The 23906-nt window shown below is 38.3% G+C and overlaps 2 protein-coding genes across 2 annotated transcripts; both read left to right on the top strand.

Moving 5' to 3' along the window:
* The first annotated feature begins 1932 nt into the window (after nucleotides 1-1932).
* On the top strand, nucleotides 1933-12414 carry LOC106662086 (GTP-binding protein REM 1). Its single transcript, XM_014385897.2, has 7 exons — nucleotides 1933-2418; nucleotides 6650-6956; nucleotides 7697-8167; nucleotides 8222-8313; nucleotides 8373-8565; nucleotides 11720-11806; nucleotides 11879-12414. The coding sequence occupies exons 2-7, from the start codon at nucleotides 6650-6652 to the stop codon at nucleotides 12046-12048; spliced, it is 1320 nt and encodes a 439-aa protein (XP_014241383.1). The 5' UTR covers nucleotides 1933-2418; the 3' UTR covers nucleotides 12049-12414.
* A 3029-nt stretch (nucleotides 12415-15443) lies between these two features.
* Nucleotides 15444-22287, top strand: LOC106662402 (vesicular inhibitory amino acid transporter). Its single transcript, XM_014386470.2, has 3 exons — nucleotides 15444-15640; nucleotides 16401-16709; nucleotides 20470-22287. The coding sequence occupies exons 2-3, from the start codon at nucleotides 16401-16403 to the stop codon at nucleotides 21640-21642; spliced, it is 1482 nt and encodes a 493-aa protein (XP_014241956.1). The 5' UTR covers nucleotides 15444-15640; the 3' UTR covers nucleotides 21643-22287.
* Nucleotides 22288-23906: the final 1619 nt, after the last annotated feature.

The following is a 23906-nucleotide window of genomic DNA, read 5'->3' as shown; positions in this document are numbered from 1 at the left end:
GGATACCTGAAGCTGATTCCGTCAAATATTTAGGCGTCACACTGGATAAAAGGTAATAAGGGGTGATTCCGTTTTCTTCCATTTCAATTCCGTTCTTGACAAGAGTGCTTCACTTTCACTATTCAAAAGGTTGCTATACCTACTACGTCTATGTCCCATTTTACAATATGTAAAATACCTTTCCTGGGGTCTGCAAGTGACTCTCATTTAAAAAGAGTCCAAGTTCACCAAAATCGAGTTCTGCGTCTTGGTAATTCCGAACTCTATACTTCACCTTGATCTAAATAAGACAGGGGGATGAATCCAAAGACCGAGCTGACGGTAAATCTAGGTAAATATGCTACAGCTTTCCAGCCTGAAATCTAGCGATTGAACACTGCGCCAGGGAAATAAAAAGGCTAGGAAAACATTCCCGGAAGTAGCCATCTTCTCTGACAGTCACGCAGCACTAAAGGGCCTAACCTCATGCGAACTGCATCGAGTCTCTGGCGGAGGTCAGCAACACTAACGGTCCCCTGGGCATTCGGGGTATAGAGCCAACGATAAGGTTGACATGTTGACCAAAGAGGGAGCCAACATGGACTCTCTAGGTCCTGAACACTTTTGTGGCTTAGCATCTTGCCTTAATGAGTCCAAACTCGAAGAGATTCATAGAAGGGCCATCCGCAAAACTTACAAAGGAATTAGTCGAAGGCAACCTCAACAGAACCACGATTCCGGTTGGACTCCTGTCAGAGCACTGCCACCTAAGAAGGACATACCACGGATAGACCTGACAGAAGAAATACAGATACCAGGAAGAAGAGGAGGACTCAGAACACGTTTTATGTTTCTGTGAGGGTCTATGCAGATGTGGATTCTTGCTAGGGAAGGAAAACTCGCAAGCAAGATCCGACAGTAAGGAGCCGCTGGCAAGTCTATGGAGCAAGAAAAGTGATTTGCGTGATTGGTGAAGATTGTGGGATCAATTTGGGAAATTTCTCCGTACCTTGTGATGAGATTTTGAGTAACACATCAAGTTAGGCTTTTACCATTTTTAAAATTTTACAATATATTTTGATTATTGGATGAATAGTGTATGTTGTATTCCTTTTTCATGTTGGGCGATTCTATTTTCTAAAGCCTTTCTTGACATAAGTGCTTCACTTTCACTACCTATTACTTCTCCGTCCAATTTGGGTGGGACAATACCACAGGTATGAGGGACGCGAAGTGATTCTTAGAACGACCATCCGGAAAACTTACAAAAGAGTTACTGGAAGGCAACATCAACCGAACCAGAATTCTGGTTGAACTCCTAACAGGGCACTGCCACTTAAGAAGGCACATGCACCGGATAGTTCAGGCAGAAGAAATACTGTGCAGATACTGCGAGGAAAAAGAGGAGAACCGCAGAACACATTCTATGTTTCTGTGAAGGTCTATGTAGGATAAGGCTCTTGCAACTATCCCTAAATATACCATACATCGCCTAAGTGGCATGTGCAAAGTTGCACCAACGCATAAGTAGCACCCGAATAACATCTTTACTGATTTTGTCCAGCCGAAAGTGTGGGTGAAAAGAGAGATCATGCTTACCTCGCTGTTTAAAGAAAAATCCAAATTTTGGAGGACGAAGGTAAACCTAAGGTAACGTTACTGTATATATTTTTCATTATTTGCTAAGCTCTATATGTCAAATGCTCAATAAAGTTAACTACAAGAAAAAAAACAGCGCGGGCTATTTTGAAACTGAATGTCTTATGCTGGAACGTTCAGTTTTGGATTGAGGGTGACAAGAATGTGATATTTTCCCTAGATCCGTCCAAATGATTAAATTCAAATTTGATCCTGTAGAAGGGCTGCGGCTGCGCCACCCCACTTTGGGAGTAAAGCGGAAAGCCGCCTCCCTGTCAATGAAAAGCCGTTTTGATTCAGTCGCCCCGGGTGGCGGTGAAGAGCGCAGGCTCGCGCCCTAATCAGGCCCAAAATCTCGGTGTTTACGGCTAGGATAGTCATCGGATATGCACGGACCTCACCGTCCGTCGTCTCGGTTTTGATAGAAAAAGTCCCCATCCGGTGGAAAAGCCGTCAAACCGTCCCGGAAGAGGTTTTTCCCCACTTTGACCGCTGCCGCGGAGGGAGGGCGGACCATATCGATTTTCCCCTGCCACCACCTCGCCGCCCCCGATTGAACAAAAACCCCTCTAGGACACCTGTAGATCCGGGCCTAAACTCGCTCACATCCCTAACCCCGCTGGAACCCGACACCCCGAACTCGCCAATCCACGACGCCTCGCCGGAAGGGCCGCCTACTGGGAAATCAACCGAGGATACGCCTGAAGGGACTAGTTGCAGACACAGATTACCCACTATTATGCAGACTTGAACGTCGTTTATAAAAATCTCAACAAAACGAGAAGCAACCTTTAAAAAAAGGTACGTCCCGACAACAGCATCAATACAAGCATGCTACTCATTGGTAACCTACTACAGGCCGTATAACCAACAATTCTTTTTTGGCAAAAATTTTGCGTTCCCCCCCAAAACGATTAAATCATGTACCGTTTCCAATCATGATTTTGGATCAATTATGTCGGAAATGAGTAAAGAATGTTGTAGCACTGCGTCTTATCGAGCGCTATAGTTGATATCCTGTCAGTTTAATTTTTTTATCATCCTGCTTGATTTTCTCAGTTTTGTAAAAAAAATTCTCATAATGCACATTTCTGCAGTGGATGATGAAGTCGATCAGACCCCATGCCTTCACGTGGAAAGCCCATCACACATGCCATCACACTTTAAATTAAATTTTACACATCTTTTCCTAATAAAATTTTTTTCACTCACTTATTCCTTTATCAGCCGAAAGACTTATTACCACAATGCTCTACTTAAAAAAAGTCCCTATTGCAGTTTTCACACTGCGGCATGGCAAAGCCACATGGGGGCCAGGATTTGAAAAAGCTTTCTCATATATTGATTTCCAACTGGAAAAGTGGTTCGATTTTAATTGAAAAATGGTGTTGAGTTCGATAAGGTTCGATAAGATTAATGCCCTCAGACACTGACTTTAATCTAAACCTCTGTAAACAATGTTTAAACCAATGTTGAAAACAATTTGAGTATTTGAGATATGACAGGAAAAAATATATAACTGCTTGTACATTCGTGGAAAAATCTAACCGAAACTTTTTGAGATTCTTCTTGAGATGATTAATTAGTTCTTCGGTCGTTTCTGATCATTTTGGTCTGACTAGTCTCCCTCGTGGTGGCTTCGGAGGTTTCGACACATTATAAAAGGACACAACTGACAGAAAAACGCACAGACCCAAGACTAGGGACGGCGCAAAGCTGGAACAAGTCTGACGAATTAAACCAACTAGTATAGACAGACAGAAATAAGCAGCAACGATAAAACTCCGGACTCGAAGAAAACAGTTTTGGACAAATTAAACAGAAATTTGACTTTCTAAGTGTAAAGCACCACGAAGTGAAATTGTGGGGGGGATACACGATGAAAGGTCTTCCAAGGCAGGTCAAAGGGTGAAATGGTGATTGCAGCCAAACTGTACCCATGAATTAAAATAATAAAAAATTACACGCACAGAGAAAGATAGAGATAGAGATATATAGATAGATAGATAGATAGATAGATAGATAGATAGATAGAGATAGATAGATAGATAGATAGATAGATAGATAGATAGAGAGAGAGAGAGAGATGAAATTGAAAATGTAAAAGAGATAGGAGAGAGATTAAGAAAAAGAGTGGGAAAGAAAGGTAAAAAGAGAGAGAGAGAGAGAGAGAGAGAGAGAGAGAGAGAGAGAGAGAGAGAGAGAGAGAGGGAGAGAGAGATGAAATTGAAAATGTAACCTGGAAAAAAATATAAAAACATACACCAGATAAATGGGAACAGTTAGAGAGAAAAGTTCGCGAAGAAGAGAGAAGTATGGTGAGAGAGAAAGAGAGAAAGAGAGAGAGAGAGAGAGAGAGAGAGAGAGAGAGATTAAGAAAAAGGGTGAGAGTGAAAGGTCGAAAGAGAAAGGAAAGAGAAAAAGAGATAGGAGAGAGATTAAGAAAAAGAGTGGGAAAGAAAGGTAAAAAGAAAAAAAGAGAGAGAGGAAAGAGAAAGAAAGAAAGAGAGAGAGAGAGAGAGAGAGAGAGAGAGAGAGAGAGAGAGATTAATTTAATTGCCTAAGGTCCGGTTGGTTAATATTAATTTGGCAGAAGAAACTCAGTGGGAAAGCGTAATTTTTAAACTTAAATATAAATTTTCTAATATATGTAAATTAATATTAATATTTCTATATTGAAATAGTAAGTGTTAAAGACTAATTGATCACAAATATATTTTACTTTGAGTAATCGATCGCATTGGTTAAAATTATTATATTGATCAATATATTTTTGTAATGAGCTACACGAAAAAATTGTCCTTTTTTTTCAAAATAGAAATTTTCATTTTACTAGCAAAGGGTACACCAACTGAAAGGACGTTGATCCTTGTTTGTCCAAATGGTTAAATGCCAAAAGTGTAATTCAAAGACATTTAAAAAAAGATTCAAAAACCAATTTAAAAAAAAATATATATATAAATGTCAACACATGTTATTTATAAAAACATAAGATTGTAATCTTTAGATCACGTAAGAATGTGTTGATACATGGAGAACGCATTTGAATTATTTTTATTATTTCAATATTTCTTAAATTTGTAGGTTTGATCTAAAGATATTGACCAGTCCAAGTATTCAAGGGAAAAATAATATAAAAAACAATCAGTTTATGTAATTGGTGACGTCTAGTTGCTTAATCACAATGTTCGCTTACATGCTTGTTCAAACTTTCACTAACTTAATTTATCGTTTTATATCGGATCGTCCGGGTCCGCCTATTTTGAGATGCGTTTCGACTTTTCATCATGTTCGATGTTTGGTCTGTGTGCTATTCCGTAAGGCGTGTCCTTTTAAAAATGTTGAAACCTCGGATGGATTACAAATCTGCCAACGAACACGGTGTTTCGGCATTTAGTCATATTTCCGTCAGTTGTGTCTTTTCATAAGGTCTTCCTACCTCAGAAGCGAACCATCGGACCACAGACCGACCACAGGAGGTGATACAAACTAAACGCCCCTGGCAAACCAAAATAGCAAGAATAGGATGGGCCCAGGATGATAAAAGCCAATCAATTTACTTATTAATCTTCTGACAGATTTCACTTAAATATTTCGCAATTTAATGTTTTGGCATGATCTTTCAATTCTTATGATGAACTAATGTTAATGCTGAACCGGCATTGGCCCTCTTATTCGGCCCATCTTCACTCGCGGAATGAATGAACTACTGAAACGCGTTTCAGCATTTTGCCATCTTCAGTTTGTCTGTGTACTTATACTGCCTGCTATGATCTTTTATAAGGTATAGGCTCAAACCATGAGACCCTGTACCATAGTGTACACACCAACATAACTTAGTCATGGCCACATAAGTTAACGCGCCTGACAGAGCGACATCCAACACAAACTAACTACAAGTTCATCATTTCGCAAAGTTCACAATCAAGTCTGGGAGTTCCTAGTATATGGGGTACTTGGTAATTGGAATTGACAGGTGACAAACTAGCAAAAGACGTACTTTACCTGCAGAAATCCGAACTGAACGCGGAGAAGTAAAAATCGCATACTTGAATATCAAGTTCACCACTGAAGATAACGGAAAATAGCCTGTGATTTTAACTACAATGCAGTATATTATGATCATCCTTCATCAGCTTGATCATTGTATTATTCTGTCTGCTGTGCTCCTTAAGTAAGGTGTTGGCATAATTGCTGTACCTAGGACCAAACGGTGGTATAGCGAAACACATAAACTCGCCTGGTCTTGTCAATCACGTTGAGAAATTCTGCTATCTTTAGTTGATCTGTGTTATGCCGTTGTGTCCTTTTATCTCAGAAGCAGACCAATGGACACTGTCCGACTAGTGGAAAAGGTGGAATACCTTAACGCGTCTGACGACCAGGATGATCCAATTGAACTATAAATTTACCACTCGTGGTTGATATAAGCCTGGGAGTTTCTAAGAACTGCGGTATGTCCAACAGTCATTGGTTGGCTTTGATTGAAATGAGACCTACTAGAAAAATACCAGACCTGCTGAAATCAAGTAACGAGCTGAGAAAGGAAAAATCCCATACTTGGATGATATATAAAGTCTGAGACGAACATACAATTAATAACTTTCATTCAACTAACTAGCGTGGACATCATTACATTGCCACTTAAAAAAAAGTAAAACTGAAACAGAAACATGCCGACTCAGTAAATATAAGATGAGACTTTGCAACGTGGCATCTATGACTGTGAGGAAGGTTGCAGGGTGGTGTCATCTAAATAAAATTAGTTAAAACCAATATAAAAATATGCCACCTCTGTCAAAAAGAAGTGGAGATATCGCAACATGTCATGGAAGACAATGAAAGTACTTGAGTGGGTATTGTCACCTAAGGAAAATTGGGCACCACTGTCATAAAGTCATCCATGACTGTGAATATAGAGTGTAAGAAGGTTTATTGTTCTCCAGTAGTGTCATATGTACAGTTACATCTTTTATGCCAAAAATAACGTAATATAAAAGTTTATATTTCATAAACCTCGCGCTTATTGCAGATGTCAGGGCGTCGCGGCTCGGTATGCGAGGTGACGTCCCCAGACGGCCGGACCTTCCCGATCGAGGAACTCGAAGAGAAGGAAATCAAACGGGAACGAGAGATGCAGAGGATCAGGCCGAGTCGACGCAGGATGCTCCGCGACCTGTCCAACCTTTCCGAGGCGAGGAATTCCGACAGCCTGTCCCCGACGCACGTCTCATCCAACTGGACTCTATCAAGAAACTCGACTCCCGATTTGTTCAACGACCTCTTCTCCACGCCGTCCACGAGAGAGACGAACCTCTCCAGAACGTCCTCTACGAAAGGTACGTCGAAGATACTAGTACAAAACCAAAAGGAGGTCATCACCGTGTATCTAAACTGCAGATATAATGTTCTCATTGGTGATAATAGAAGCTCACACACAATCCACATATTTATATAAGCTTAAAAATCATTAAATTGCTTCATGTTTTAATATCATAACTTAAAAAAAAGGTTTCCTGAAGAAGTGATACTGACTAACAAAATGGAATGAAATATGAAACTAAATTAAGCTTAAAAAGTTCTCAATTCATAAGGCTACCTTGATGAATCCATAAAATTGTACAGCCTTCATTAAAGAAGGAAAACAAACTACCAAAAGAAAAAGAAGGTTTATTCCTAAAACAATCATTAAACATGCTTCTGTGTGTACTCAAGGTTTAATTTTTCATTGTCCTTTTTTTAATTAGAATTAATATTGATTATTGAAAGTACTTATGCATAGATGATACGTCCATTAGAGTACGAACTGATGAAGATTCGCTAGTTCAAAACTTGTTAGTGGAGGAGTCTTATTTCTTATATTAAATATTAAATTTGTTACTAAATAATTTTATTAAGGATTAAGTTTCTTTTCATTAATTGAGTTGGAGAAGAGTTCACGTCCAGACGTCAATTCTGTCAAAAACAACATGCCAGGGAAGTCCGCTTAGTGTTCCGCGAGTCGATGAACTGTCTACTTTCAATGGATATGTTTTTAAATGTAATTATACAAATTTATAGGTAATAATGTTTGATTTAGGTTTATCGTTCCTGGCGAGCCGTAGGTCTAGCAAGGGGTCTGAGATCGCACCTTTGCCCAATTTGAATATCCCCAAAAAGAATTTTAACCAACTTCAAATTCCCGTCGCGGACCACGCCCGACCAAGGGTCTGCTCCCTGCCCGAGAAGAGTTTCAACCCTAGACTATCGGACGACCTGTACCGCCTCAGGAACTTCTGCATTACCAACAAAGGCGTGGTGAACTACGGCGACTCCATCCGGGACCGTCGTTCCAGGTCGAACACTTCCATTAATTCAACGAACAGCCGGCTCTCGCCACCTTCCCCCTGGCAGGGGTCCTGCTGTTCACAAACGACTGAGGTCTCCTCTGAGACATTCGATATCCCCAAGTACAGGGTAGTCCTCCTCGGAGAGTCGGGAGTCGGCAAAACGGCTCTTGTCTCTCAGTTCATGACATCCGAATACATGAACACTTACGACGCTTCCTTAGGTAAACGAATTTCTCCTCGTTTCGCCTTTTTCCCCTAACTTTTTGATTTTCTAGATGACGAATTTGGCGAGAAGACAGTGTGCATCCTCCTAGACGGCGAAGAGTCGGAGGTCGTCTTCATCGACCACCCGTCCGCCGAGATGTCCGTGAGTGTCGATCCCTCATCTTAATAAAAATCATGGCTTATTTCTTTTTAATTGCCTAGGTGGAAAACAACTTGTCGACGTACGAACCGCATGCCGCTATAGTCGTCTACAGCGTCATACAAAAGGAGACTTTCAAAGTAGCCGAGGACATCCTCAACTATCTTTGGAGGGAGAGCTACACGAAGGAGAAGGCTGTGATACTCGTCGGAAACAAGGTGGACCTCGCTAGAGCTAGGACCGTTGCGACAAGTGGTAACTATCAACTTAAAATCGCCATTTTAAGACTTTCTTCCCCTGTTCGATTGCTACTAATTGTACCGTCCAGCACAAACTATACTTTTTAACCCTTTGGATTATAAGAGCATCTGGATTAAGCTTTAGATTGGGTAAAAGTTGAGATTTGATAGTATTATTTAAGCAAACATTGCTTTCTATTGTCATGAGCTTATTTATCTTTCGAGGCTGTCTGCCTTGAGGATGTAAATTGAACCTTGAAGCACATATGCTTATACAACTGGGCTATGTTACCTCCATCATAACTAAATTAAGAGAACATCAAAAGGAACTAGCAAATAAATGCAAAATTCTGATATCAGAAAGGCTATCTTTATACTGAATAGTACTTATTGGATAAAATCAAATCTTAAACTGCCTTTTCCTTTTGGAAAGATTTAAGAAATTGAACTTTGTGTTAACGAGAATAAAGAGCTAAGTATAGAAGGCATGATTAGTCTCCAAATAGCCAAGCTGTGCTTAAAGCATCTCCAAGCTCAGCAAACATTAGCCATCATCAAACTAATGTTGCTTGATAGCTTGAAGGAAGATAATGATCTGTAATTACATGGTGAGAAACATTATATTCCTGCTTGATGGACGTTCATTGGCTCTTTATGAAACAATCCACAAACACTCTCTGTCGAATCTGACGGATCGGTTCGAGGAGTAGCTGAAGGGGGTATCAGAAGCCCATTCCTTTTTACAATGTACATTGCCGATGTTTTCAACACTTTTACAACAACTATAAGGTATAGAACTGATCTTACTCGTAATTCAGATCCTTTTTTAATCTAAGAAGATAACCCGCGGAAGCATGGTTCAACAAGAGAACAAAAGTATAGATTTTGAAAAAAGTATTTATATCTTACAAACTTTGTTGTAACTTCCAATGACCGTTGTAGTATAAGCTATCCTGGACTTTTTGGATGTATTTAACGTACAAAGGATGGTATATAAGAAATATATAACATACAATATTTTTACCACTGACGGCCAACCCCCGGTCTGTCCGACGAGATCCGGCTCTCTGACGCTAAAATGCAATAAAAAACATGATTGAAAGAAAATGGCTTGTCGTTGGGCTGGATCTGCAGAGAAGCTGACATGGATGAAGAGCACCGGTGATCTTCGGAGGTTCTGACCTCTGGAAGAAGGGTCACCTTCACCCGATTAAGGATAGGCCATGAAAGGTTTTCACACAGACACTAATGTTTGAGCTAAAACTCGCGTATGTGTCCGGCAGAGAAAGGTTGCTAGACGAGTCCTACCTAATTGAAGGGAACAATCCCTTTCCTTCTTATAGAGGCGCGTAGGAATGCTACCATGAGATTGGTTCATGAGCACGGAAACGAGTGTCTCAGTTCACTGCTCCGATTCTTGGAGGAAACACATCGATTTATTGTATGTAGTACTGGTATTGTTGTGTATCAACGTGTTTGTTGAGAATTATTTATTAGCGTGAATGAGGAATATCATGTACTCCACTACCCTGAGTGAATCGTATGTGAATAAGAAAGAATGTATTTAAGAGTGAGTGAGATTGTGAATGGGTTGGATTTATGAACTGATTAAGTTGGGGGTAAAATAACCTAGCTGTTGATACCCCTGGAGTACAACCTGGCTGGACGGACAAGACCGAGGCCACACCGAACCGCAAACACTTAGTGTGAGTGATTCTCGAGGCATACCGTTAAATTATTGTAAATTACAAAAGCTGGGTTTGGTGGTGGATTGCGAGAAGTGATAAGCTTTGCTCGCGTTTATGTATGTAAGACGTGGGCAGATTTGAGCTTATATAAATCAGTAATCAGTATCTGACTTCTCAGGACATACAGTTGCGGACTTATAGGTCGTCCAAATATTTCATTTACAAGTCCTAATTCTTTCTCGTCCCACTGACCTCATTCATTTTGTACAGTTATCCACTCACATCCTACCTGAGCATTCTTCACTACTGCTTGCAGTTTCTACTGAATAAGTGCACTTTGTAAACTTTAATGCCAATGCACTAAAATATGATTGTGGGTAATGGTTTGCGAGACGGCGAACACATGTTGGACCAGGCATTGGGTTATTTATAAGGTCTGTCTGCACGTGCTGTTGGGTCCGTCGTTTGTCGCAACGGGTGTTCGTTGTTCAGCGGTAATGTCCGGCTATTTACGTTGATAGACACTTCATGAAGCCGACACTTCAAAAACCTCCAATAGGTATATACCCCAGTGCCGGTTAAACATATGAACGAATATAAATTATTTAATGTTGTTATGTAAGGTTTTGGTTGAAATGAAAAAGTTAATGTCAAGAGCGGGATTCGAACCCACGACCTTCGGCTCATACGCCGCTGCTCTAACCACTTGAGCTATCGTGACTTCGATCCACTCGGACCACCAACTCCCCTTCTCAACCTAGACCCTTTCGAATTTTGAAAAATGGCAAAAATGAGGGAAAATTCGAAAGGTTGTAGGTTGAGAAGGGGGGTTGGTGTCCGTGTGGATCGAAGTTACGACAGCTCAAGTGGTTAGAGCAGCGGCTTATTGAGCCGAAGGTCGTGGGTTCGAATCCCGCTCCTGTCACTAACTTTTTCATTTCAACCAAAACCATACTTAAAAAGATTAATTAATTGAAAGAAGTAATTTGGTCACAGACATTTATGCTTGATATAGTGGTTATTGCTTTTCATACATAGTTTGACAGTAAACAAATAGAATAATCACTGATTCTCGGGCCAGACATGTTAATATGCGGACGTTGACAATGCTTTTAAGTTCAAACTTTACTTGACATGGTTTTACCACATATTGAACGTTATTTTAAATTGAATATTACTTGGTACCAAAAAAAAGAAAAAAAACTTTATAAGAATATTGTCACAATGGCATTTAATTTAATTTAATTCGAACAGAGTGAAACGGTTTGTCAAATTCTGAATAGCGTGGGGGGATGCGCGGTCTCGCTATTTCGTTTTACTGCACTTTTTGTTTTAATGCAATAGGTCGTCCCAAGAATTCATTTCAGAGGGGGGAAAAGTTCATTTTAATTAAGTATTTTATGTGTCACAGTCCAGTTATTGTCTGAAATTTTATTTTTGCCCTGGGTCGACTTATTTCCCCTATTTTTTTTTTTTTATTAGAAGGGAAAGCCCTGGCCGCCTCCAGAGACTGCAAGTTCATCGAGACCTCGAGCGGGATACAGCACAACGTGGACGAATTACTTGTCGGTAAGGCATCAAAATTTTTCACCTGTTTCGTTCTTTTCCTTCTTACTAATTATATATTTTTCTGTTAAAAAGGGATTCTCAAGCAAATCAGACTGAGAGAGGCGAAAGAGCAGAAAAAAGCCAGGAGACGCCTCCACTCCTCGAAAACGTCTTTGAGTCTTTACACGGCCAAGGAGATTCTCGCCAAGGTCTGCCTCTCAGAAGGAAAATCGAAGAGCTGCGAGAATCTTCACGTACTTTAAAAACCCATTAACAATTGAAATACAATATTCGGTGTTTTGTTTTTAGTTTGTAGGAAACAAAGTTAAAAAAAGAAAAAAAAAATGAGAAGCAATTTTGGGTGTATAGAACTTAAAATCGATGTCTCTTCCAAGAAAACTCTCTGGCCTAAAGCGGTAATAAAATTATATAAATGTGCGACAATGAAATTTAAAGGCCTAAGTTGTAACTTAATTTCTATTTGTGTGAGTGTTTGCGAGAGAAGAGCTGTGTGAGAGCGAGCGAGAAAGTCCATATCAAACTAAATAATAATAACAAATAAAAGATACATATGAAAAGTGAAAATAAAGGTTGTACTAGTTGGTAACTTTAACATACAAAAATGATTTTTTCCGCTATAAAATAATATATATATTCTGAAAACAAGCTTTTTTATTTTTAACATTCCATTTGGTGTATTGTGTTAACTCGAGACGTCGTGATTAACTGGACCCCTCGGAAAATAACATTAAACACATAATCAATAAACTTACATTAAAAATTATCTTATAAAAAAATGATGTAATAAGTAAGTTGAAACTTTTACTTATAACATAGAATTTTTAATTAATTAACTCACTTTTTCTTGACCCCAAATTGATGAAATTTTCAATTTTATATTAAAATAATAAAGAAACTACAATCAGCATAGAGGTAAAAACTAGGATTTGATGAAACTAGTCCCTTTTTAATTATTTGCATTACCCTATAACTGCTCAACTCCACTTCCACCAGTTTTCATCACTTAAAATTTAAGTCCTCTTTGAATTCCACTTGTTTCCATGAAATCACCAATGTATTATTTTCTTTTCGAATATTATTATTTCATTGTCAATCTTCATGGTTAGGTGATCAGTGTTACTCTTCTCTTTTCTGTCTCGGTGGTGAAGAACATTGCTGATGTTGTCCCACTTAAGATTACTGAAACGTAGAGGACTTCAGTATTTCCAGCAGAGTTTGGTCTTCCTATACTCGCTGTCAGACTTCTGCATTCTGACATATTCAGCGCTGGGTCTGCTAGATCATTGTATGTTCAACACAACGGAGAACCCATCGAGAACGCTTTCCAGTAAAAGCCTGGGAAAGTTTGGAGATTTGTTGCAGTCGACGGTAACCGTTAAAGCTGATAGATTTAACTTTTCTGGAAAATCCATCGCGTCCATTTTTAGTAGAGGCCCCAGATCTTCGGGTTGTCTCAGGAGCGCTGAGATAAGGTACGGTAAAGTGCGGTTCGTTGGCTTGGTGTTTGATCAAAGTTGGCACTTAATGACGCGTTGAGGTGAAGGGCAGTGATAGTTCTACTAAAATTCATCGGTCAATTCCAGTAGAGAGGAAACAGGGAGAGCCACTTATGACCTATTTTTCAGCCAGAAAAACGTGCTTGGTGTAGATCGTCGAGAGGCCTCGAGGGTGTTTAATTTTGGCTGAGTATGCATCTTACTTTCGACTTGTGGTGGGATTCTAGAGAACGATCGTAAAATGCCAGTACATCCGGATCACGAGCAACTATGAACTCTTGTAAGTACTTGTAAAAGTTACTCCCTGTCACATTTGTCCGGGTTGATTTATTTGCCGAATGATATACCAATTAAATGACTTACCTTTTTCGAGTTATGTTTTTGGCATTTATATCGAGGTACGCAAGATTATCTCGTCTGAAACAGGCTAAGGCATGTCCTGAGCCCACTCCCTATTTTGGATCGCTCGATCTCTGATCTTGTCACATTTCGAAATGGATGACGATGAAGGTCAGTGAAGCGTTGTCGAAAGTCGGTTTGGAGTATAAAGAAAAGGCGGGCAAATTGTTGTCCCAAGCCCTGGGCACGACCGAACAATCCTCATGTTAAAAATGCCATAAGGAATAAGACCAAAAGCAGCATTTTTGAATATGATCGGCTGAGCAGAGACAAATGGCCAATGGAAGCCCAAATCAGCAATGCGAGGTTAGCACAGAGACTTAGGGAGTATAGTTCGACTTCACCATGACACCCAAAAATACTACAACCTTCTTCAAACTCGCCAATTAGGTTTATGTGGATGTTTGGTGATCCCTCTGCAAACCCAAGTGTGGTATATTGTCAAATGTTTAGTGGGTGTGCAAGATGGTGAATTCTTTAAATAAGTGGCTAAATAAAGTAGCTAATAGTAGTCCTCCCTGTGCCAACCCAAGTCTGGAATATTTTCAGATGTTTAGTGGGTCTGCAAGATGGTGGATTCTTGAGTTAGTGGCTAAATAAAGTAAGGTGATAGTGGTTCGCCCTGTGCCAACACAAGTGTGGTATAATTTCAGATGTTTAGTGGGTCTGAAAGATGGTGAATTCTTGAAGCATGTGGCTAAATAAAGTAGGTGATAGTAGTTCTCCCTGAGCCAACCCAAATGTGGCATATTTTCAGATGTTTAGTGGGTCTGCAAGCTGGTGAATTCTTGAAGTAAGTTGCTAAATAAAGTAGGTGATAGTAGTCGTCCCTGTGCTAACCCAAATGTGGCATATTTTCAGATGTTTAGTGGGTCTGCAAGATGGTGGATTCTTGAGGTAAGTTGCTAAATAAAGTAGGTGATAGTAGTCCTCCCTATGCCAACCCAAGTGTGGCATATTTTCAGATGTTTAGTGGGTCTGCAAGATGGTGGATTCTTGAGGTTAGTGGCTAAATTAAGTAGGTAATAGTAGTCCTCCCTGGGCAACATTAGTGTAGTATATTGTGAGATGTTTAGTGGATGTGCAAGATGGTGGATTCTTGAAGTTAGAGGCTAAATAAAATGGGTGATAGTAGTCCTCCCTGGGCAACAATAGTGTAGTATATTGTTAGATGTTTAGTGGATGTGCAAGATGGTGAATTCTGGAATTTAGTTGTTAAATAAAGTAGGTAATAGTAGTCCTCCCTGGGCAACATTAGTGTAGTATGTTGTGAGGTACTTGGTGGATCTGCGCGTGATGAATTCTTGAGGTACGTGATCGAATAAAGTAAGTGAAAGCAGTTCCCCCTGTGCGACCAATTGTTTTTTTATTGTAAAATATTTAATTGGGGGTTTGTAAAAAGTTAGATTTTAGTTGTTTCCATTAAATCTTGATCCTGATAGTTTTGTTCGTTTAATACATTAGTTGTTTTTCTGTCTTTTGCCACCGTGTTTTTAAGTCATTTTGACCTACCGTAGGGAAGGCAGACCAAGATGATCAAAGGCTTCCAAATTTATTGCTTATTTTATGATTGATTCATCTCGAATTACACATAAACAATAAAATGAGGAAGAACAAAATTAACAAAATATAAAAAGGATACGATTTGAAAATTTGGACGCCCCTCCCGTATTTGAGTGCGTCGACGGGGGCGGTTAAGTCGTCCCTTGAAAATCAATAAACACGCCCCCCTAGGAGAGACAGTCGCCACGGGCGGATTTTTGGAGACGGGAGCCGAGCTTTGGTCGAAACAAGGGATTTTGGGCCATTTCAAAGAAGTCTAGGAGTCAAAATTGATGAGATGCTCGCTTGAGTCACGGCACAATTTCAGGACTCGAAAGATCTCGGATTCTGGATAGAAGCGAATCATAGTACAGGCCTTTGACTCGACTTCTACAAAGTGAGTTTCATCTTTTACATTTTACTCGTACACCATTTACCTGTAGATCAAATTGATTAAATTTATATAGATTGTAGGACGTTAGATCTTTTTCTTTTAAATTTTACTGTAAGAATCTAGTGTAAAGTCTTCCTTATGAGACCTGAATCTTTCAAAACCTGGATTATTTCTTCGAATTCGACAATGGCCGCACCTCAGAATACACAAAAGATCTTAATGTATTCCCCTGCTTTTGAAAGTGCTGTGTCAGTCCTGTTTAAGAGGTAAAAAGGAAGAAAGAGAATGTGAAGGAGGTGGAGGCATATGGCAAGAAAGAACATTTCTACTGACAAAAGGCCAGAATTATCTCACTTGATAAGCAGGAACCATAACGCAAGAAAGACGTTAATTCGTACAGACTTAACATACATTTTACATACGCTTTATTATTGTATAACCAAATATAAACACGATAAGTAAGAGAGTGAGGTTTATGTAAATTTTCATTCAAAGGGGAAATCTTCAACTAATAAAAATTGTAAATATTGTTATCAGAAGGCTTTTATCAACTAAGCAAGATGATAGCAAATCATTAAAAAATTTGAAATAGTAATTTCTTATAGCTTTTTTAATAACAAAATTAATTAGGGCCGCCGTTAATCAAACTTGATCAATGAAAGTTGATTCAACAGGTATTTTACATATTTCAATTTCTTCCAGAAGTCCGCAATCCGTGCTTAATCACACGTTGGTACAGTTAAGTTTTTTAAAAATTTCCCAGATGGCCCAGTTCCTGTTTTCTCGGCTGCCCCCGTTCTCGGCGGCGGTGAACGTCGCCCGGGAGACGATCCGGTCCGCCATCCCGGACAAAGGAGGATGCCTCGAGTTCCTCAAGAAGTTCAAGGGCCCGTCGCCGGGCGAGGGTGACAAATTCAGACGGGGTTCCACGGAGATGACCGACTACGGGACCAGGGAGGACGGCTCGCCGGGATCTTTCGAGGGCGGAGAGTCGGGGTTCGACTCGGAAGGACATTCCAGGGGGAAGATCAACGAATGGCAAGCCGCATGGAACGTCACCAACGCCATCCAGGTAATATGCCATTCTTGACCTTGCTAGGACACAGAAAAGCAACTCTCAATAAATATTACATATGCATATTTAAGTACTAAATTTAACTATAAACTATAATAGAGTAAACTCCCCGTCACAGTTTCATTTTGGAACGACATAGTGACATTTCTTCTTGTGGTCTGCGGGCAGATAATCGTCTATTTTGGCCACCGATCATTCTGGTCCACCTATCCTATCTGTTTTGGTATGTCACACGGCATTTATGGTATGCCACTCCTTTGTGGTGGGTTTTTGATACAACTATCAATTATATTATATATCAATTTAAAAAAAAAACTATTTAATATTAATATTTCATCCATAAAGCTAAAGCTTTTTAACGCACTAATGCTTCCAAATATAACTTACGGCGTTGCAGTAATTTCTAGTCTTTCTAGTAAAAATCTTCACAAGTTACATGTCACTATAAATATGTATATTCGCTATATCTTTAATCTACACTATGATTCTAGAATTTATGCCCAATACTGTAATTTATCCATTTTAAAAATTTATGATTTGTTAAAATACAACATATTGACTATTTTCCATGACATAATAACAATACAAAAAACATTATCCCTATTTGATAATGTTTCTTATTTTAAAGTAAAAAAACACTGCATTTAAAATGCCTTTATGTCCTACACACTGTTTTTATAAATAATTTCTTCCTAAATCTATAAAACTTTACAATTTTCTCAATTTTTTTAAAATCATGTAAATTTAAAAAAGTTTATAACAAGCATCTAAAAACTTTCCACTCCAATAGATTATTTTCAGCCATACTCTGTACGTCATATTTAAAAATATATGTAGGCAGTAGAAAAATTATATTTGTATTATACGAACATATTTTGTATTTTGAATTATGTAAACTTTATTTGTATTCACTCGTCGTTCGTTAAAGGCAGGAAAGGTCCATGAGACCTGATTTTGCGAGATTTTATAAATAAAATGTTCAATTCAAATTCAATCCTTTTCAACTTCATCATTGGTGGGTTTTCGATCCACGTATTCTTTCAATGCAAACTGATTTCACAATGTGATGAACCTGTAGTTTGATCGTTTCTTATATTCCAGGTACCTTTCTTCGCTGGTTTGTTCTGGTATGCAGTTTTAGCATTTCACCGTCATCAGTGGTGGGTTTACATTCATGCATTCCTGGAATCAACATTGACACTAGGACAGGCAAAACAGGATGATAGGAAACAATAACTACAATTTTTATCCTATAAACAATGTTATTCCAGAAAAAGAAACGTAAAATTGTCATATTTGCTCATGGACTCGTAAACTGCTTTAATATTTCTTAATTTTCAGTCGGCACTCATTGATATGGGCTGCTTTTTCTTCTTTTCTTCTGCCTTTTACACAATGTTAGTTTAATATCACACCAAACAATTAGATAAAACAGTAAATTGCACATGAATCATTATGAATTGATGAAATGTGGTTTGGGTCATCAATATTTTTCAAGATCTTCCAAGCAACAGATTTTTTTAAATAAGTTTATTTCTGCCTGCTGTTATTATCAGACTACAGACATTAGAATTATATAAATTCTTAAGGTAATAGAATACAGTTTTGTTGTACATGCTTCATTTTACCTTTTTCACGCATTCACACAAATAAATACATTCAAACCTATGTACATTGCATTCATTCAATTCGGTGGATAGAGTATTGAATATTCCTCCATCAACTGTAGATTAACTATTGCTTATCAATTTAATATAAACAACAATAACTTTGTCCAAACATGCCGAATTATTTATTTCTTTATAGTTTTTCAACATTTCACAAAAAAAAGCATATTAAAACTAAATAGTAACAAAGACTGAAAAAAGATGGAGCGATGATCATTAGTTAATCAATTAATATTAAAAATGTAAAGCTATTTTATTAGGAGGACATCACAAACAGTTCACAGATTTCAAGAACTGTTTCTGGTATACCGAAATCTGATTTTCTTCCTCTATTGGCCAAGTTTCACTATTTTGAGCCAAATATCGTATCAAAATAGATCTTTCTATGTCGAATATGCAACAATCTATTATTTTGTCATTTCAGCTCCGAGCGCTTGCGAAATATTACAACATACATTCAATACGCATTCACACAAATAAATACATTTTCACTTCTATATTACATTCATCAACCCAAGTCACGTACACAGCTCGAGGGGCATGGGAATGCTATTCTACCATCAGCCCCTCCCCATTCACTCTAATAAATACACTCATTCATACAAAACACATGTTTTGACGGCTATATACAATAAAAAATTCCCAATTCCCTTGAAAAGCAGACCACGGAACCCGGAAACTCGCTACCGTGTCTGAGAACCATTCTTAAACCCGGCGGCATGCCTACACGCTCTCTGTATTGAGCCAAGGCATGACACGCCTCTATTATATGGGACACATCGAACAACCTTTCTCTGCGTAAGGGGCAAAAGCAGCTTTGCCAACCGCATATGACCAATCCTCGGTCGGGTGAGGACGATCCCTCATCTCCCACTCAGGTTCTCTGAGGGCCATCTACCTGTCGTGCTCTTGACTCGCAAGAGCCCAGGTTTGGTTATTGTAGCCACAAGGGCGTGCAGGATTACTTATTATATTAAATCTTGGACGATATTATCTATTTTTACCATGGTTTGTCATGGCCATTGTGGATGTGAAGGAATTCTTTATTTCTAGTCGAAGGCGATGTTATAGTCGGATAATAGCGTTTTGTTTTTTTTTTTTTTTTTTTTTTTGTTAGCGTTTTGTTATTTTTGCAAAATTGATATTTTTCCATTCTTCTTCCCTCTTTTTTATATTCTCCTCCTCAGTACGATTTTTGACGTAGGTTACAGGAACCTCTGCGAAACCTATGGGTGTTCCCTTATCCTTTGCTGTCTCTTTTGCGGTCTCATTCCCCACTTCACCAGCATGTGCCTCGACCCTACAAATTGTAACCGAAATCATGTCGCAATATTTTTAGGCTTTTTTTCTGATTCCTTCAACTAATTTAAGAGTTCTGTGGTGTTGAATCATTGTGGTAGAGACTTCACTGTCCGTATGAAGAATTGTCGTTCTTTTTGCACCTCCCGTTTCATTCTATAAGAATTCCTCTAGTGCATTCATAATGGCCAGAAGTTCGTCTTGGTTGTTCGAACACCACGATGCTTTGATGTTGTCACGATTCTTTTTTTTATATAATCAAGATAGCGCATCCGACCATGTTTGTAATTGTGCTACCTATCCATGAAAACCTCATAGTCATAATTTCCGTTTATGGAATCAAATTTTAACTCGTCCACGATTGTGACATTTTCTGTCTCAGTTACATGAGCCCAGTTTTGTGGGGTTATTGGCTTTTCTTTTTCGTATAATGATGTCGTAGCAACAGAGGTTAAAGTCCTCTAAGTCCCATATTGACCCATGAGTATTGACCCGGAACCTCGGCATTAGGTCCGAATAAATAATAAGGCTATGGCCACTCCAATAGTTGATCAATGACGCCTTTTTGTGCTTGAAGAATCGATTTGCTTTCCATTTATTACATTTTTTTGTTACATACTTTGCAGTTTCGTTAAAAAACCATAGCCTATTGAGTGGGCCATTCTGATAATTGGCAATCGACCTGTTGAACGAATTAGGTTCTATTTTAGATTTGTCTTTTTTATAAAAACAAAACATATTAAAGTTATAATTTAATGTTTTAAAGTTTGTAATAAATTTTTCTTTTTCAGGGGATGTTCATAGTTTCGTTGCCATTCGCAGTACTTCGCGGAGGCTACTGGGCCATATTTGCCATGATCGGAATCGCCCACATTTGCTGCTACACCGGGAAGATTCTCATCGAATGCCTGTACGAGCAGGACGAAACAGGAAGACGTGTCAGGGTGAGGGATTCGTACGTCGGTATAGCAGCCGTCGCGTTCGGACCGGTTTGGGGGGCGAGGGCCGTCAACACGGCACAGCTCATCGAACTCCTGATGACGTGCATCCTGTACGTGGTGGTCTGCGGCGACCTCATGGCCGGGACTTTCCCGGACGGACCGATAGACACGAGGTCCTGGATGATGTTCATCGGCATATTCCTCGTGCCTTTGGCTTTTTTGAAAAGCCTCCATCACGTCTCGACGCTGAGCTTTTGGTGCACAATGTCCCATCTTGTCATCAACGTCATCATATTCGCCTACTGCCTCACCGAACTTCCCGATTGGGGTTGGTCAAAAGTCAAGTGGGAGTTGGATTTTGAGAACTTCCCTATTAGCTTGGGCGTAATTGTGTTCTCCTACACATCCCAGATCTTCTTGCCGACCTTAGAAGGCAACTTGATAGACAGATCTAAGTTCAATTGGATGTTGGATTGGTCTCATATCGCAGCGGCGGCTTTCAAATCTATATTCGGTTACGTCTGCTTCCTCACCTTCCAGAACGACACGCAACAAGTGATCACTAATAATTTGGATTCGGCGGGTTTGAAAGCCATGGTCAACCTCTTCCTCGTTATCAAAGCAGTCCTCTCTTATCCTCTTCCTTATTACGCAGCGTCCGAACTGATCGAAAAGTCAATTTTTTCGGGCGACGTCCTTCCGACCATATGGAATCTCGACGGGACGTTGAAGATCTGGGGTCTGACTTTCAAGGTCGGCCTCATACTCAGCACTGTCCTCATGGCGATATCAATACCGCATTTCGCCATTCTCATGGGGTTCATCGGCTCTTTCACCGGTACCATGCTCTCTTTCATCTGGCCTTGTTACTTCCACATGAAGTTGAAAGGGCACGAAATGACCTCGAAGCAGCTCGCCTACGACGCCTTCATCATCTTCCTAGGCTTCTTGTTCGCCGTCATCGGCGTCTACGATTCCGGTTCTGCGCTTATCTCCGCCTTCAAAATCGGCCTCCCGTTTTAAAAACCGAGCAGTACCGTGTAAATACCGAAGGTGTAAGTACTCGAAAGATTCTTCCCTTTCGTTCACTCACAGACCTGACACGGTCCTCTGTATCGAATGAATTTGAATATTTCCCACTTAGAGGTAGATTTTAATGCTTAGACTAATAATCGCATTAACGACAATAAAAATGATTTAAAATAAACAATTTTTAAACTTAAAAACTGCCAAAAAATTAAGATTGTTCACAATTTATTGTTGTGAGGGAAGCGAAGGGGAAAAACTTCTGAGTAAAGGCTGGGGTTAGAAAAATCTAGATGCTTTCTTTTATAAATAAAAACAATTTATTGTAACGAAGTCTTCCACAAAAGCAAAATTGAATATAACTAGAAGTAAGGGTTAATTTGAGGGGGGGTGTTATCGTCGATATTGTATATGTAAAAAGTGTATTTAAATTTTGATTGTATTGTATGTATTGTGTGAAAAGAAAAAACAAAAACGCCTAACGTAAACAAGTCTTCCATGAAAAAAAAAATGCGTTGAGTATTCAGAGATGTGGATCTGATAGAAAGCCAAAATAAGTGTAATAAAAAGCTCATACTACCTTTGTAATTTATGCTTTTTTTATATTGCTAACCTTGTTAATTATAAATTTTAAATTTTTTTTACTGTACTGATATTTTTAGTTTGTACTCATAAACCAAAAACAATAATGCCTAATTGATTACAAATAAATTATTTTATTATTTCCTACTATTTCAATTCAATGAACTTGTTCTTTGTTTTTTACTGAATACTTAGGTGATTAAGTTTGAAATTTTTAAGAAGTATATATTATTGTTAATTATTACTATATTAGATATTTGTGTAATACTAGTAAAGTTGAGTTAGTATGAGCTCTTAGTCATAATTCTATCGGATTCCACAGACAGAACCTCTTTTATAGGTTTAAAAAACACTATTTTGTACTCAAAACACTAAAAAAAAAATTAAAATTGTTGATAGTTTGTAAGCTATAGTTGATATATGTGTATTTAGAAAAATGAACGAGGCAAAAAAAATACAAGTCTTCCAATTTGTTATTTAGCTAGTATGAAAATTAATATAAAAGTAATAAATGTGATTGTATTAAAAATTCAAGTCTTCCATGTAATAAAATAATAAAGACGGGCAACATTTGGGCGCGCAGCATTTAAACAAATTCGCATAGCAATATATTTATAAGGCCTTTTTATTTTTCATTTGTAAATTGATATGAAAAAAAAAAACAAGAATAATTTTAAAAAAGTATATAACAAAGATTAAACAGTAAAAACTTGTTTTTAACAACGCCTCGTTTTTCTTTTTCTTGATGCCCGTTCGTCTTTTCTTCTCTGGGATAATTAGGAGATTCCCATGGACGAGAGTTTCACCTCTGTAGCGTAATCCTCCACTGTTATGGCAAAGCTTCCTCGTGGAAAAGGGTGTCGCTATTACGGTCTACCCTAAAAAGCAGTTCCGAAGAGTTAATTTTATGCAGATAACCTGGATAAACAATTGTTAACAGGAAAAACACCGTTCACCTTTTCGTAGCATTAATTTAAAAAAATTTCCAATCAAATACAAGTAATATCTATCTGTTCTTTTGTTAAGCTAAAATCTCTAACTCTCAGTTATTTTTAAAATAATAATAGAATAAGACATTTTTTAATTATAGAGTAATAACCTGAACACACTTTTCTGAAGTCAATCTGGGAATAAAATCAGAAATTTAATTTCTTAGATTTATACACCAAATATTTAAAACATAACAGCAACATAATTAATTTTTAAAAATCTTCAGTATCATTATTTGCCCTTTTTTAACTTAGTCACCCAGCTTGAGGGTCATCGATCTTGAAAAGAAGTAGAATTTATCCAGTTGACATGAGAAAGAATGTGAACTGGTCAAATTCCTTCGTGGTTGTAATTCTACAATTTATTCAATTATTTATCCATCAATTAGTTCAAACGAGGACAAAACCCCGGGATAGGACAGTCAATTACATAATTCATATACGCTATTATAATATTATCACTGAAAAAATAAAAATAAATTACAAAAAAATGCCTTATGTGAATTACAATTGTAACGAAATAAAACTAAATACAAATAAACAACACAATAAAATACGAAATTACAGATCTAAGTTTACAATTTAAAGTCAAAATAAACACATTAAAATAATGACATTTTCACCCTTATGTTTTCAAACATTTATAAATTTTCTTTTTGAAAACCCAGACTGTCGACAAATGGGTCACTT

The sequence above is a fragment of the Cimex lectularius genome, unplaced genomic scaffold (assembly GCF_000648675.2).
Source record: "Cimex lectularius strain Harlan isolate CLEC.00 unplaced genomic scaffold, Clec_2.1 scaffold3, whole genome shotgun sequence".
Classification (NCBI taxonomy): Eukaryota; Metazoa; Arthropoda; class Insecta; order Hemiptera; family Cimicidae; genus Cimex; species Cimex lectularius.
This window is presented reverse-complemented; position numbering and strand designations above follow the sequence as displayed.

What these genes read in the sequence shown, in the direction of transcription:
- LOC106662086 (XM_014385897.2), top strand. Translation starts at nt 6,650, where the DNA reads ATGTCAGGGCGTCGCGGCTCGGTATGCGAGGTGACGTCCCCAGACGGC. An exon ending in CACTTACGACGCTTCCTTAG is followed by an intron (nt 8,168 to 8,221) that starts GTAAACGAATTT and finishes TTGATTTTCTAG; the next exon opens with ATGACGAATTTGGCGAGAAG. An exon ending in CGTGGACGAATTACTTGTCG is followed by an intron (nt 11,807 to 11,878) that starts GTAAGGCATCAA and finishes TCTGTTAAAAAG; the next exon opens with GGATTCTCAAGCAAATCAGA.
- LOC106662402 (XM_014386470.2), top strand. Translation starts at nt 16,401, where the DNA reads ATGGCCCAGTTCCTGTTTTCTCGGCTGCCCCCGTTCTCGGCGGCGGTG. An exon ending in ACGTCACCAACGCCATCCAG is followed by an intron (nt 16,710 to 20,469) that starts GTAATATGCCAT and finishes TTTCTTTTTCAG; the next exon opens with GGGATGTTCATAGTTTCGTT.